General features: G+C 38.0%; 1 protein-coding gene across 1 annotated transcript in view; it reads left to right on the plus strand.

Moving 5' to 3' along the window:
- OCA2 (OCA2 melanosomal transmembrane protein) overlaps positions 1 to 15,244 on the plus strand; it is a 171,604-nt gene that overhangs the window by 14,228 nt on the left and 142,132 nt on the right. The window contains exons 2-5 of the mRNA XM_051806902.1: positions 8,381 to 8,479; positions 9,079 to 9,267; positions 12,647 to 12,704; positions 13,574 to 13,646. Coding sequence (XP_051662862.1) covers positions 8,381 to 8,479; positions 9,079 to 9,267; positions 12,647 to 12,704; positions 13,574 to 13,646 — 419 coding nt within the window. The remainder of the gene's footprint in view (positions 1 to 8,380; positions 8,480 to 9,078; positions 9,268 to 12,646; positions 12,705 to 13,573; positions 13,647 to 15,244) is intronic.

Raw genomic sequence — 15,244 nt, forward strand, 5'->3', positions numbered from 1 at the left:
TTATTTTTAAGATGTGTAGTGGCCTGTTGCTTACCTTCATCTTCTCTCTCTAACACATCTCCAGGCACAGAAATCAACCCTATTTTTTCGTGTTAATAAGCCTTTTTTTGTAGATGTCTGGCTTTTTTTTTTTTTTTAACTCTAAGCAAGGGAGACAATTTTTTTTAGTGGCAAAGTTACTTTTTTATCTAAAAGTTGCAGTTACCAGTAATGTTATATCCAAATTCCTGGAATGAAACACATAGAACTTCAATTTTCAAAGTGTTTAAAGAAAATGAAAAATAGAGTCTTCATTACTTCATAGCTTACAAATTACTCTTTTCAATCTCCAAAACTGGGGTGAGTGGCTTAAGAATATATTACAAGACTATGCAAGGCCAGAAGCATAATTACATGTGACAGCTTGTCAGTACATTAATTGGATTAAGGAAAATTTTATCAAAATAATCCTGTTTTACCATTGTGCATGAAAGTGTTCCCTCATCTCAGAAGTGGTCTGTGATCTTGCTTTAATAGTGCTTTCTTTTCTTGTATCATTCTTCAATTCAGCTAGTCTGTAAGTAAAGCTTGAACATGTTACCCCAAACCTTTGAGACTATGACATTGTATCACTGTAATTCTTGAAGAATAACCTCTCAAGATGGTCATATAATCCATTTTTTTCTCAGACTCATCCCTCTGTTCATGTGTCCATCATCCAAGTGCCCCATATTGCATCTTTAAGAGAGTCTGTTCAGATATAAATTCAAAATATTAAGTTGTAACCACTTCCTTATTGTTTGATATTCTTTAAATTACCTCAAGGACTAGAAAAAAATTTGATCCCCCTTTATTTGTCATAAATTAAGTTAGCAACAGAGCTGGTTGAGCTAAACCCCATCATGAATGCCAAGGAAAAATGCTGGCATTTAAAAGCCAAGCCTGCAGAATACGCTAAAGAATTACAAGTGCAGTCATGCTTTAAGTGTTGATAAATTGCTTCCCTATTGTAGACTCATTTTTCAATATGACTTGCAGCATTTACAGATAATACCTCTTAAAAGGTTATCTGTTTAATCCACAGAGAAACTGGGGGTTTGGAATTTGGACCACTACCCAAACTGGCTACTGCTGCCTTTTTCAAATTTGCAGCTTGCTGGCAGTTGCTAACAGCTAAACTCTTTTGGCAGCACCTGCTCCAAAGTATTTTCTCCTTCAGACTGTCTGCAGTTTTACATGTGGTTTCCTGCAGCTTTCCAATTTTCTTTGCTGAAGCAGAAAATGTAGAGGAGGAAACAGCAGACACACTTTTCAGTGCAACTGCTCACTCCTTCAAATGGTAGACCCTTTTGATCTGCTCTGTCACTGTGGTCCTGCTGGTTTGTCATGAAGGTCTGGGTTGGCCTGGGTCCCCATCCTGTCCCTGAGCCCTTGTTAAGTGTTGTGGGACAGACTCAGGCTGGGAAGGTCATGGCCCTGCCAGACCCACATCCACCCTCTGGAGCTGGCTCCCTCCCATAGGGCAGCCAGACCTCATGGGACCCTGACATGGGAGCAGAAAATTTGTGGAGAACAACTTAATCCTCTTAGGTAGAGTCAGAGAAGCTGCAGGGCAGCTTAAGTGTTCTTTCTTTTATCTTCACCCACTGCTATGAGGTCCTAGTCTGTTAACTACCTCCCAATGTCTTCTTGATGAAGACATTCCCTGACAGAGGCAGACAAAGACTCTTGAGGTACACTACCAAGTCATGGAGATATCTGAAAATTTAATTTTATTTTTTCCAGGAAAGTACTATAACCCTACAAAGCCCGATTTGATTTAAAAAAGGAACCATTGGAAGCACTCTATTTTTCAAGCTGTTTCTGAACTTACAATTGCCCTTGCAGAACATGTTCACTCTCCAAATCCATCAGAAGTGAATGAAGCAAGCACATTGTGTGTGCCCTATATAAGGAACCATTTCCATCTAGGATAAGCTCAGCACACATTCCACTACATCTTCCTTAAACATGTTCTTTAATTGCTTGGGGTCTTACCACGGTATACACTTATTAATTTGGAATCATAGAATTATTTAGGTTGGAAAAGACTTTTAAGATCATTGAGTCCAACCACTAATCCAACCCTGCCAAATCCACCACCAAACCCTATCCCTAAGTGCTACATCTACATGTCTTCTAAATATCTCTAGTGGTGGTAACTCGGCAACTTCCACCGGCAGTCTGTTCCAATGCTTGACAAGCTTTTCTGTGAAAAATTTTTTCCAAATATCCAATCTAGACCTCCCTTGAAACAACCTGAGGCCATTTCCTCATGTTCTGTCACTTGTTGCCTGGGAGAAGAGGCCAATCCCTACCTCACTACAACCACCTTTCAGGTTGCTGTAGAGAGAGGTAAGGTCTCCCCCGAGCCTCCTTTTCTCCAGGCTAAACAACCCCAATTCCCTCAGCTGCTCTTCATAAGACTTGTGCTCCAGATCCTTAATCAGCTTATTTGCTCTTTGGACACTCTCCAGCACCCCAGTGTCTTTCAACATGAGACCTGTCTGTTGGCTGTACCTCTCACAGTACTGTACCTCTTGCTGTCAGGTAATGCCAGTGCCAGCCCCACATGATCCACCTTTGGGGATCCCTCTGGGGGATCCTGTACAGTCCTGTCTAATAGAAAGGAAAGTCTAAGAGAAAATGAGTCTGTATTAGGTAATGCTTTCATTGCTAAATTTTCCTGACATCTTAATGGTGCATGCTTTTAAAGGGTCTGGAGGTTATTTTTTGTTTTAAGTGAAGCTACATAAAGCAGTCATCAGAAAACATCTGGAGCCTGTTTAGAGACGTGAGCTCGGGAGTCTTTGATCCTTCCCTTGGCTCTGGGTGTATCAGTTGACCAGGCTTCATTTGCGATGGGTAGTCATAACAATTTCCCCTGACATCCTACCACTGAGGAGAAAACATCACGGAGTGATGTGTCTCCATGTGGGCACCTATATATCATAATGTTGATGGATGTATGCGTGCATACAGCTGCTTAGCACACAGTCCATGTAAATGTTTAAGAACTGAATGCTATGATGTTGGTCAGCACAGGTTGTACCATGTAACTCCAAAAGTAGACTTTATTAGAAACTGACAAATAACCAAATCTGGTGGGAGAATGTGTTTCAAGTGCAGTCAAAAGCCAGTGTGTTTTTTTTGTTTGTTTTTTTTGTTTGTTTGGTTGTTTGATTGGTTTGTTTTTTTTCTTTCAATTCTATTTTTCAATTTATTTGTGCATTATGCTTGTTTACAGATATGATAAGAGTAATTAGTTCAGTACTTATGATTTAATATAAATGTTCTCTATTCAGGGAATAGGAAGATTCTGAAACAAAACTTTAGCCTAAAAGAGTGTAGAAATGATAAATTGAAATCATGCTGTTGTGACTAGTCTCCTGCATGATTAATTAGCTCTCGTGTTCTTACTCTTGACTTCTCTTCTAGGAAATTTTACTTAAATTGTTGTTGTATTTGTTACAAACTCTTGGCTCAGTAGTGTTTCTGAGCTTTTGTGTAAGAGGCAACCTCACGCTCATAATCATTTTAGTGATTACTAATCCAGGGAAGCATGCTAACTTTTTTTCCCTGAAGAGATTGTGCTTTTAATTTTTTTATATAGTGAAATTTTTAATAAGTTGTGTTCAAAATTACTGATGTTGCACAATACCTATGCTTCCATACTCACATCTTCTTCAATTCTGACTAAGTCTTTTCCATGGAAGTGAGAATTATTGGTTTCTGTTGTCATAGAAATAGCTTTCTTACTGATAGTTGTGTGCATAACGTGGCATACGGGTGATGAAGCATTGTATTAGCCGATATTTAAAATGTATGCCTTTTATTATAGGGCGTGAAAACTTAATGCATTATGTGGCATGATTTATCTTTTCAATACAAGAAAAATAATAGGTTCCAGTCAAACCTTGTGATTATTTTAAGTGTTTGCAGCCTAACTAGGATGAGTATGGTCTTTTTCTTTCTCAGGTTCTTGTAGGATGTTTTTTTTTTTTGGTGTCCTTTGCTGTAATGTATTTGTGATTGAAAGTTTGCTTATGGTTGAACATCAGTGCCACCACAAAGTCTTCCTTTTCCTTTGGTTTAAAGTAGCAGGTGTAATCACATTAGCAAATGCTTGAAAATGTGGTTAGAGGGTAGATCTAGGGCTCAATGGCTGGAATTAAGTTCTCTCTTTGCACTTCATCCCAAGTCCCCTGAAGATTTTGCAAGTTATCACCTACAGGTAATGGGAAACAGTAGTGTGTTGTAGGTGAAAATTGCAGCCCTCTGACTAATATCTAATGAGTCATCAGCCCATCAGTGGGAGTAACTGGAGTTGCCCACATTCCCTTCCTCTCCTGCTCTCCCTTTACCTCTCCATAGGTCCAGGAGGGCAGGGGGAAACTGCTTCTCCTTAAGCTGCTCAAAAGGGTATAGGAGATTGAAGATCATGTCTCTGGCGTACAGCTGTAGAGAAGTACAAAATGCCACCAAAAGAGTGTGACCCTTGTTCATCCATGGGAGCAGTGGCACAGCCACAGGTTTTCAGGGCTTCTGCAATAGTTGTCCAAGGCTTGCAATTGGACCCTCATTTAATGCTGTGGGTGAGGTCCTTCTAGAGCTGCTGTCAGGCAATTGGAACTTCACCTGTGGACATCTCCATGACTTGGCAGAATATGCTGCATCATCTGGGGTGGGACAGCCCTCTTACAATGCTGGTTCTTACTCTGGGTTACTATGGAGACAGAAATTGCAATTTCTTGAAAGATTAGGCATGGGAAAGTATGTCTTGGACTGCAAGTAACCAGCTCAGAAGACATGCTTCCTTGGAACAAACTTGTACTCCTGCAGAGAGAGCCAAAATCTGTATATATAGCTGTCACAGTAGCAGCCATGTAGTTAAGAACACAATCTTCTGTTAGAAAGATTCCTCTAAATTAAAAAACAACCCATGCCCAGCAGCAGCAAATGTGAGAATGAATATGCTCCCAGCAGTGGTTATACAGCAGGCAGGACATGCTCTTCTTTTTCTGATGTCAGTTCTACATGGATCTTTCTTTGAGAGTAATGTTTTGCAAGTCTTTGAAGAAGTCCTTGTAAAATACTTTTTTCACAGGGTTTGGTTTTAGTTTTCTCCCATCATTTTGAATGAAAGGGAAATGAGAATGTTAATTTTTTTTGTGTGAAGATCTGTATGCATATCTAAATATAAATGTATACATGTGTAAATGCAATTATTTCATGTTTCTTCTGAGCAGCCTGATCTAGTTGAGGATGTCCTCGCTTATTGTAGGTGGGATTGACTAAATGACCTCTAGTCATCTAATCATAGAATAGTTTGACCAACTCAAACTATTTTATGATTCTCATATCTGATGTAAAACATGCTAATGACTTTTGGGTCTCAACCATGAGAGAAGAATGGTGAACACAATTGTTGCCCAGCTAACCAGCTCCTCACCCCTAAATAGTATAAATCCAGAGCAGTCTTCTCATCCTATTAACAGGCCTACCCACAACGGGTTAATGAGCTGATCTGGTGATTAGTCTCTTAGTAGTGCTGTTGAATAGCTCAGTAGACATGGATTGCCTGTGGGTATAACCAAATTTTCCAGGTATTTGATTGTGAAGAAACATTCAAAATGTAAACGGATCCCAGGTTTTGAAATGTGTCACGTTGGTTTTTTTTCCTTATTTACACAGTGTCACAATTACCAGCTACTTACAGTGTTGAGGGGCACCAAGAATGATGTTAAGAGGGTTTTTGAGTACTGTAGACTTGTTCCTCTATTAGCAGGGGATCCTTGGGCCTTCCTATGCTTTGCTTGCAGATGATCTCTGTTATCTTTTGATTAAGTTGGTGATCAAATTGCACCAATAGCATCTCTGCAGAAGTATGAGGGGCACAGAGGGGCTTGCATTAGGCTCTCTGTTCAGGGATGACTTTCATTTTTATAATCCATGCTATTTTTTAGTGATGTTTTTCCAACTTTTCTTTCTAGAGCTTTCAGACTTCAAGACTCTTTTATGCCCTAATTAACTTTATTGTTTATATTGCTCTCATTCTTTAATTAGGGTAATCATGTCATGGGGGAGTTAAGGCTCTTCTGCTTTTTCTCTAATTATTTTTGTTTTGTCAAGCCTGGTTGTTTCCTGCTGCTTATTCTTGTCTATGTGTTTTTATTCTCTGCAAATTGATGTTGTCATGCACTAATTGATGTTGTCATGCACTTTATCTGAAGACCTTTTCCATTTTTACTGTCTTCATCATTCTTGGACATCTGTTCAGCTCTGCAGTTCCATTTAAAAGTGGCAGATAATATACCAGCAAGTGGGGGTAACAGAAGTGCAAAAAGAAAGTGAAAGTGATGTCTTTAACTAGCCTTCTGGGTTCTTCAACTCAGGTTTTGTCACTTAAACCACCTTCCACCAAACCTTTGTCCTCTCTTTCTGGTTGCTGTTCCTGTGGTTGCTTTGACTTCAGCACTTTTTGCATACTGGTCATTCACAGTAGTCGTGAAGAGTTGCTGAGGTGAGGATTGTCAGTGGATATATATGCCTGAGTAACACAAAGCAGTGCTGGTACCGACTCCCAACAAGTAGAAGAAAAGGGAAGTTTTTGTAGAAAGTGTTCTGGTTAATAGTCTTGGAATTTGCAAGTCCTAGGAAGAAAAGTAGACAAGTCAGTGTGGAAAGGTTAATGGTGTACACAATGCGAGATTAGATCAGAACAGCACAGAGTATATATTATTTGAAGCCTTTTTTTTCCAGTGGAACAAGTCACATTGTTTTGCTTAAAAGCAGAAACAGCTAATTGATCTTTGCATGAGTTAAACTTCTGAATGTACAAATTTAAGGTCCACCATCAGAATTGTTATCACAACTGTACCCTTTGGATGCAGACTGAGTATAGAATGCTGGGATTAGCCAGGAGCATATCAGCAGCTCTCAGTGAGCACACCTTTAAAGTCCTCATAGCATTCTTGTTATCCTTATAGATTCCCTTTTGTAAAAGCTCTAGGCAGCCATTCACATCTAAGACCATGATAAGATTAGAATAGCACTTGCTTCAAAATGGAAGTTTCTCCACTTGAACATCTTTGTGTGAATGATATTCTCCTATTTAAAAGATGTGCTTCAGAGTATGCAATCATCTCTTCACAGATTAAGCGTCAGTGCAATGACACTGACAACCTGAGTTGTAATCTGCCCAACATTTGACCTGAGGTACTGGATAATTCAATCTTTCTAACTCATTCATTCTCTTCTGTTGAGACTGAAAATACGGGCTTACAGAAGAGTTTGAATGAGCATTGTGGCCACTCAAGATTGAAATAGCCATATCCAGTTGCTCAACACCTAGCATGTCTTCTGAATGAAAACACTACTGAACAAGCAAGCTAAAGCATTAATTGGAGGTTTTAATTTTTTAATTTTGAATTTTGAATCTTCACAAATCTCAAGGAATTTCTGTCCTCCATTGTGGTATAAAGTCAAATACACAAATCCTTCTTTTTGGACTGGCCTTATATTTAGAAGATTGAATTAGCATTCACCTCTGTGTACTTATTTGATTGTCTAAGATTTTATAATTTCTTTTCTCTTGCAGTCCAGCAACAGTAAAAGAAATTTCAGTTTTCCTCTAGGTATCTACTTCTAGGTACAGACGTTTTGACTGTATGTCTAGGAGATTTCTTCGAGACCTTCTGGTGGTGGGTGGCTGCAGTTCTGAATGGAATAAATCAGGATGTGTCCGAATAACACTGATTTTGACAGGAAATATCTCTGAAAGAGCCAGGTCTTGGGAAGATGTTCTAAAATGACTGCGATTGTCCTTGATTGTCTTCAGATATTTCTCAAGCTTTGGGATTTATGCTTTAGCAAAAGGCTTTTTAACAATGCTCAGCTGCAATATGGCAAGAAGTAGCTTGCTGTCTGTTTCATTATCTGCAGTACTAGGACCAAGACTTGACAGAAACTGTTTGGAAGGAATTGTGCTGCAGGAACAACATACTTGTATTGAGATAAAGTTTTCTTCCCTAATACCAAGAGTGCCAAGGTTACTGTAGAGATTAGTGAATTTACAGATGGTGATTCACGTCTGAAATAACATTTATGAGAAATAAATTATCCTCTTGTTTTATATTTTCAGAAGTATGTTAGTGTAAACTTATATGAATGAGTACCCCACGAGCATAAGGAGGTAACTACCATGTCTAGTTCAAACTTAATGAAAACCCGAATTTAGGTGAGCATCATTCTTAGAGAATATTTAACTAATTAGATGGACTTGTAGCAAAATGTTCTGCAGAACTGTAGTGAATCATTTTACTTTAGACTTATTCTGTTTTGGTTTTTTTTCCCTCCAAAGGTATCACTTCAATTTTTCAAAACTATTCAGCTCGAGGTCAAAAAACACTGGCTTTACAGAGAAGACACCACTACTGAAGGTTTTCTCAGAGGAAAATGGGTGAGTTACTTTCATTTTACTCAAAATATTTTTTCGTAAGCTCTCTTCTATTTAATTGTATGTGGTTCTTTCTTATATCCTGACACAAAACCTGCTGGGAAATAAAGTGAATGACAGGGGTTGTAAGCAAATAATTACTCTGGAGGACCTTGGGAGGAGAGAAGAGGCTGTAAAAAGGGAAGGATGTAGGATCTGAGGTTAGAATGATTAAAGAGCCCGATAGGGAACTGCAGGTTTTGTGCTCTTATTTCCTCCATGTGGTGTTACATGAGGTGCATTGAAAGACACAGCAGAGCTGTAGGAAAGATCCTTATAATACAATTTGCACACCAAATCTTGAAGCACATCTGCCTGGTGTATCAGAGAACTGGTTGTCTCTGGTGCACCTAAATGTCGTGGGTTCCTTGTTCTTACTCTGCCATCTTCCCAGTGGTATCACCAAGGGGAGCTCAGTCTGTACTGAATAATTCTTTTTCTATTAATTTTTCCATTAAAATCTATCACATTGAACATAAGGTTTTGCAAGGTCAGTTGCATCTACTACTTGTTGAAATAAAGCACTGTTTTGTTTTATTATGTTTACTGAAAATGTGTGACAGGTTGCAGTGTATGGCTCTTCATACTCCAGATTTTACCACAGATGATGATTCATGGGACAACAGCTCAGCAGAATTTGAGCAAAGGTTTCAACTGGAAAGTGAAATGACAAGTTTTTCCAGATCTGCTTCTTCTGAGAAATATGAAATCTTGGACAACCTTCATGTCAAGTTCAATTTATCAAAGATGAGGTCTGACTTCAAACATTCATTTATTTCTGTTTTCTTTTATATATATATATATATATATATATTAATTTCTGCAGGTATTAGTTTATAAGCGGAGATGTCTAGAAAATGATTTATTTACACAAATTAATAAAATAGCACTCCATATCTTGCCACTGATAGTTTAAAAATAAACCCTGGTGAAACTGGTTACAGTCTCTACCCAATGATTAATAACCCCTTGTTCTTACAAGCATCAGTCATAGCACCTATTCTAAACTGTAATTAAATAATTTCTGTATTGCTTTTAACATTTCTTTAAAACCATTTCTTAAAAGCCCTTTGGTTTGATTCCACAGCTTTTTTTCTTCAGTGTTTTGTTCCTTCATTTTAATTAAAATATGTATCTAAAAGTTTTTTGTAGTCATTATAGTAACCTTTCACATATACGCAAAGCAAAATATAGCTTAACATTCTTTTGTCTTGAACTACATTAACATATTTCACTCCTTACTTCAAAGTAGTCTTTTACCTCATTTAGGCATGGAGGAAACTGAATCTGTTAATACATTAAAAGATAGCAATGTGATAAGACCTTAAGTGCAAATTTTCACAGGATATTTTTGCTGGGGATTTAACTAGCAAAACCTTTAACCCTGGATACTAATTCCCTCTGTCCCTTCCAGAGTTTCAAGGGTTTTTCTAGTTTTGTTTGGTGTCTGCAGCCAGCTCTGCAGATTTTCATGGAGCCCAGCACTGCATGTTCCCATCTCCTCGTTGATCCATGGAGCCTTTCCAGCGAGATGTCAGTGAATCTTTTCCTTCTCTGTATATTGTCTTAGCTCTCCACAATTGCTTTCCTTCTTTAATTGTGCATATGGTTTTGTGTGGAGTGCTGCTCTCCTGCACTGCCACTGAACAAACGGAGCAGGAGAATACAGCATAGGTTTATAATCTGGGGAGGAGCACATTCTTCTGACAGAACTTCCCTTGAAGCATTTTCATTGCTTTAGTGTGGGTTGTACATATGGGATCAACTCCTTGACTGTCATAAATCTGCATAACTCTGCTGAGATAACAAATGAAGTTAAACTGCCCGACACAATATGTGGATTAGGCTAAAAATCATTTGGTTTAGAACAGGGGGGTGAAATCCTTCATAGATTTACATTTTGTGCATTTCCAACTGAAGTCAAATAGGATTGTGCCAGAGGCATGTATCAGTATAGGATTTGGCACAGCATTTGTACTTGCACTGCTGTGCCAGATTAGCACTGTAGAATGGAAGAGACAGATTGCAAACCACAGGTGAGTCAAAAGCTAATCACATCTCAACTCTAAGCTGTTAAAAGTGCTGCTTCCTTAATAAAAAATGCCATGAAAACAAACAGATGGGGGAAAAAGATCGTTCTAAATTCTACATTTAATAAAATAACCATTTCAAAAAACTTATTATACCTTGCCAGTGTCTTTAGATGAGTTTCTGATATTTACAGACAAGTGGTTATGAATTTATAAATGCTTAATTTATGTTTTTTTCTCTTATGTCTTAAAATCAAGTTATGCTTTTTGTTTCAATAATAATTTGAATTATTATTGTAAATTATAATTCCTAAGTGCAAACAAAAAAAATCAAGTACATTAAAATTAAACAAGTCTGGACCAGGATTTATTAATTCGTAACATAATAAATTCTCAAAAACACCAGAATAAAACTGTAATGTAGAGATGGGGAGAATAGACAAGCAGGATGGAGGCTTCATGACTAAGATGGCACTAGGTATTTTCCATAAATCACACAATACCAACAGAAGTTATCAATTATGAAGTGCTGATAATGGCTTTTGTTGTCATTCCTTTATTTTCAAGCCATTATTATCTTTTTCCCCTCACTGCCATCTTGTTTTTCAGTAGAACAGGGCTACTTGGAATTTCTAGAAGCCACCTTACTGGCTTCCTTCCCGTCTTCCTCTGCCTTCTCTAGATTTTTATGCTGTGCAAAGTTTGTGTAAAGTTGTTACCACTTGTATTTCATAGAGTACTGTAGCCCCTTTGTACCAGTTTGTCTGTGGCAACATATTTTTATTAGCTGCTGTTTTTTATTAACCTCTGTTTGGAAAATTCTAAGGAGGAGGAGAACTTTAGAAAACAATGTTTTCCAAAAATGGGTGTCCAGTCATTTACATTTCTTTCAGTTAATGAATTGATTTAGGGACTTATTTCCACTGTGATTAAAAATTATTTCTGACACTCTTCAGACTACTCTACTTTAATATTTTCTCCTATAGCATCTATCAATGCAGCTTGTTTTTGCACTATTCCTTTTTCAACTAATTATCCTGGTAACTTGAAATCTTCTCCTTCTTGCTTGTCATCAGATTTAAATCAAACCTTACATTTGTCATTCTGTCAGAAAAGCATTGTTTAAATGTTTACTTTTGAAAAAATGGATTAAGAACATTAGTGCTTTCAATTAGTGAAAATACGTAGTGAGGGCAAATCAACAGAAAGATTTCTGTAAATTAAGTCATCTGTATGACATATTGATGAGCAGTCAGAAAATTATTAGTTGAGTTGTATTTCAGGGTGTGATTAAAAAAAAGTAATTTAAAAGTGCTGAATCTTGAGATTTGTTGCTCAAGAGCATGCATTTTCAACATCTATATTTTAATTTAGAGTTATTCTTGCTTAACCCACTCAATAGTAAGCTCTGACACTTCAGAAGATTTTATGGCATCACATTTCCAGAACAGGGCATTTTTTCAAAGGGCACAGATGTGCTATGGAAAAAATACTTGGTTTTGCTAGTTGATTTATGCTCATGTAGTATATTTGATTTAAAGAGACACTGTTAAACCCAGAAGATTCTTAAAGCTTGTTCTTGTCTTCAGGTGTTTTTTCCCCCAATACCTTTCAGGGTGTATATTAAAAGTCCAGTTTTGAGGAAGTCATTCATGACACTATCCCCGTATGCAATAAGCTGTGCTTTCTGCACAGCCGTGACACTTCCCTGTGATGGCAATGCTCCTTTGCCTCTTTGGGAGAGACCAGAAAGAGCTGATGGGTCTCTGGATTTGTCAGGAGCCAGCAGTAGTAGTGGAGAAGTGGCTCTAGGATCCAGCACCAGCTCATGCTGCAGCCTTCTCTTAGCTTTCCCAGTGGGTAAAGCCTTCTTTCCCGTGCACTGAGATTCAGCTGGCAGCAGACCTGGGGCAGGAGCCTTTTTAGTCACCAAGGCTTCCTAAGCCTCTGATGGCCCTGCATCCTGATGTCCATACTGAGGTGTGATATTATCATTCAAAAGTTCTTACCATGATGTTTCCGAAATGTCAGAGCTACTAAGAGAACAGAAAGATTTGTTTTAAAATAAACAATTAGTAAATATATGTTTCTTGTGTTTCAGATGCTGTCTAAAATTCCTAAAAGTTTCAGGCCTTTTTATCTTTGTAGTTGTCTGCTCTGTAAGTATTGAATTTGCAATCCTCTCCTGGCCCACATTGCCTTAGAATTAGTTCAAAATGGGCTGTGATATTTTCTCTTAGCTCATAAAAAATATCTTGAGGTTGGGGGCAAGATGCCAAAAAAAGACAATACTGTACAGGACTTCATGTCCTGTTCAGTGAATTAGTCAGCACTCAGGGTAATGTGGTTGGGTAAGCAGTTGAGTTGGAGGAGGAGGCAGCTTACGCTCAAATCTGTCCCTTATTGAATTTAGCTTGTTGAATTTAGCATGAGTCTTTTCAAACTGGCACCTGAGGAATGCTCCTAGGAAAAGATGTGCTGGGGAGGATGCACCAGCAATAGCAGTGCCTCACAGCGTCAAAGCCAGAAGGTCATGGGGAGATGGGCCTCTCCTAACTGGGGTGGCCAAAGTGCTGCCCTCTCTTAACAAAATCTTCAAAATTAGAGAAATCTTAGACTGCAAGACTTGAGAAAAATTTCAAAAAGTTGGAGTTTATTCTTTTAGCTGTTGTTAGGAACTCCTTTTTGGGTAGCAGGGCTTCTGTGTTGGGGGAAAATATATGACGCGCTGCATTTCCTAAGGTATGGGTGTTGTTTTCCAGAGAAATCTTGTCCAAAGAGACATTTGGGTAAAATACATCAAATATGTGACTTTGGTAGTAAGTTAACAGGAGGAATATTACTTACCCTTCGTTAAGTACCCCAGAGGTGCTTTACAGCTGTGGTGGAAACACTTGAAAATATTGAATCAGTCTCACAATTGAATGTACAGTTTGAGAGAGTCTTTTTAGCTATTTGAGATAAGTTTAGCAGGTATTTTTCAGTTTTTGTGTCACTAATGAATGTTTGGGTTTTATACTTGCCCTAGATTTTATTCGGCATTTATCCAGATCAAGGTGTTCCATGGCAGATGTTGGCTGTATCACCTCTGGAAAGCTTCTGTATCCTTCTTTCATTGAAAACAACCCTGATCTGAAGTTTTATTGATAAACTGGTTGAAAGGGTGGGTGTTTTCTGTCTTATACCCTGGGAGGACTGGGTGTCCTCAGAGCCTTGGCTGTGTTTAGGTTTGTCCTTTGACAGAGGCCACAGCCATGCTCCCTGTCCAAGTCTTACTGAATGGCACCTGTTGGGACCAAGAAACTGTTCAGAAGAACAAGCAGTAGAATAACCACAAATAAAAATGATTCATCACAGGTGAAGAGATCTGAATGTGAAAAGTCTTTGAGGGATGAACATTCAGTTAGTAAACAAACAAAAAACCAAAAATTACAATAAATTGTAATCAATTATGTTTCTTGTTCCCACTATGCTTTTAGTTTAATCAGTCTGATCCATAATCTGCTTGACTTTTATTTCACTAATGTTGAAAGAAGATTCACCTGTAGATATATTTCACAAACTGCTGGAAGGTTTCTTGTTTTGAAAAGCTGCAGTAGAGTTTAATTTTGGAAATGCCGAGTTCTCCTATTTAACTGGTCAGCTCCATGATTTTGAGCGGGGAGAGTCCATTTTAAATAGATTTGATTATTAGCATTCTTATTGTGGCCAATAATGACACTATATAATGTGCTAATTAGTAGGGTAAATGAGGAAGAAAATGTTAGTGCCTGAGGGCAATTTATAATTAAAAGTTGAGGTTGCTTTTTGGAGGAAATAAAGGGACTTTTAGTAGGATCAGTGACAACTTCAACTGTAAACTCCCATCAATATACTGTTTACGTCAATGTTTTTGTCCTCCTTGAACCAGATGTATATATAGAAAAAAAGACTGTGAGGCAAAGAATATAGTCAGATTTTAGCAAACTTTTCATCTTCCTTAGAGGTCCTAAAAATGGGTTTTTCTTCCACAGAGCATAAATTAACTTAATGAATGAAACAACCTCTCTAATTCTTTTTCCCCTTTGAATATTTTTTATTTTGTAACTCTAGTTCTCTACTGCACTCCTCCATCATTTTTCCTTACAGAAAACATTTAAAAATAATTCTATTTGTTGATGTTAGAAATGTACTAAGCATTTTGGCTGCAGGCAATGTTCAAGCTGTTAAATAGATGGATGAAGACCAGAACCACGTGCAGAGGCAGGCAAAGAAGCAGAACCTCAAGGCACAATTGACAAAATGCTATAGAAAAGAGTCTGTTAGGGACTCACAGAACTTCTAAAACTGATGGAGTACAGAGAGATAGGATGGATCCAACATAGACAAAAATTGAACTGGATTGCTAAAACTCCAAAAAGGGGGGGAGAAAAGTTATACAGCACTCTTCCAGTGGGGAAACCAGTAGGGACAGAGTGGTTACTTGGGTTACAAGTGGCTAAGCTTGTTATACCATGAGGCAATGATGTAGAAACAACCTCATAAGCTACAAACAGGAATAGGAAATCAAAAGAGACGACTACAAATACTAATGCAGAAAAAAACACAGTTAAGGACATTATGCAAAAATGGATGCTAAGACCCAGGGAAAAGGTCTTTGAAATGGTAATATCCTAGAGAAGCTAGCATAAGTGACCTGGTCATAAATCAGAACAAATAA

The sequence above is a fragment of the Manacus candei genome, unplaced genomic scaffold (genome assembly GCF_025592945.1).
Source record: "Manacus candei isolate 608988 ecotype Guabito, Panama unplaced genomic scaffold, ASM2559294v1 h1tg000069l, whole genome shotgun sequence".
Classification (NCBI taxonomy): domain Eukaryota; kingdom Metazoa; phylum Chordata; class Aves; order Passeriformes; family Pipridae; genus Manacus; species Manacus candei.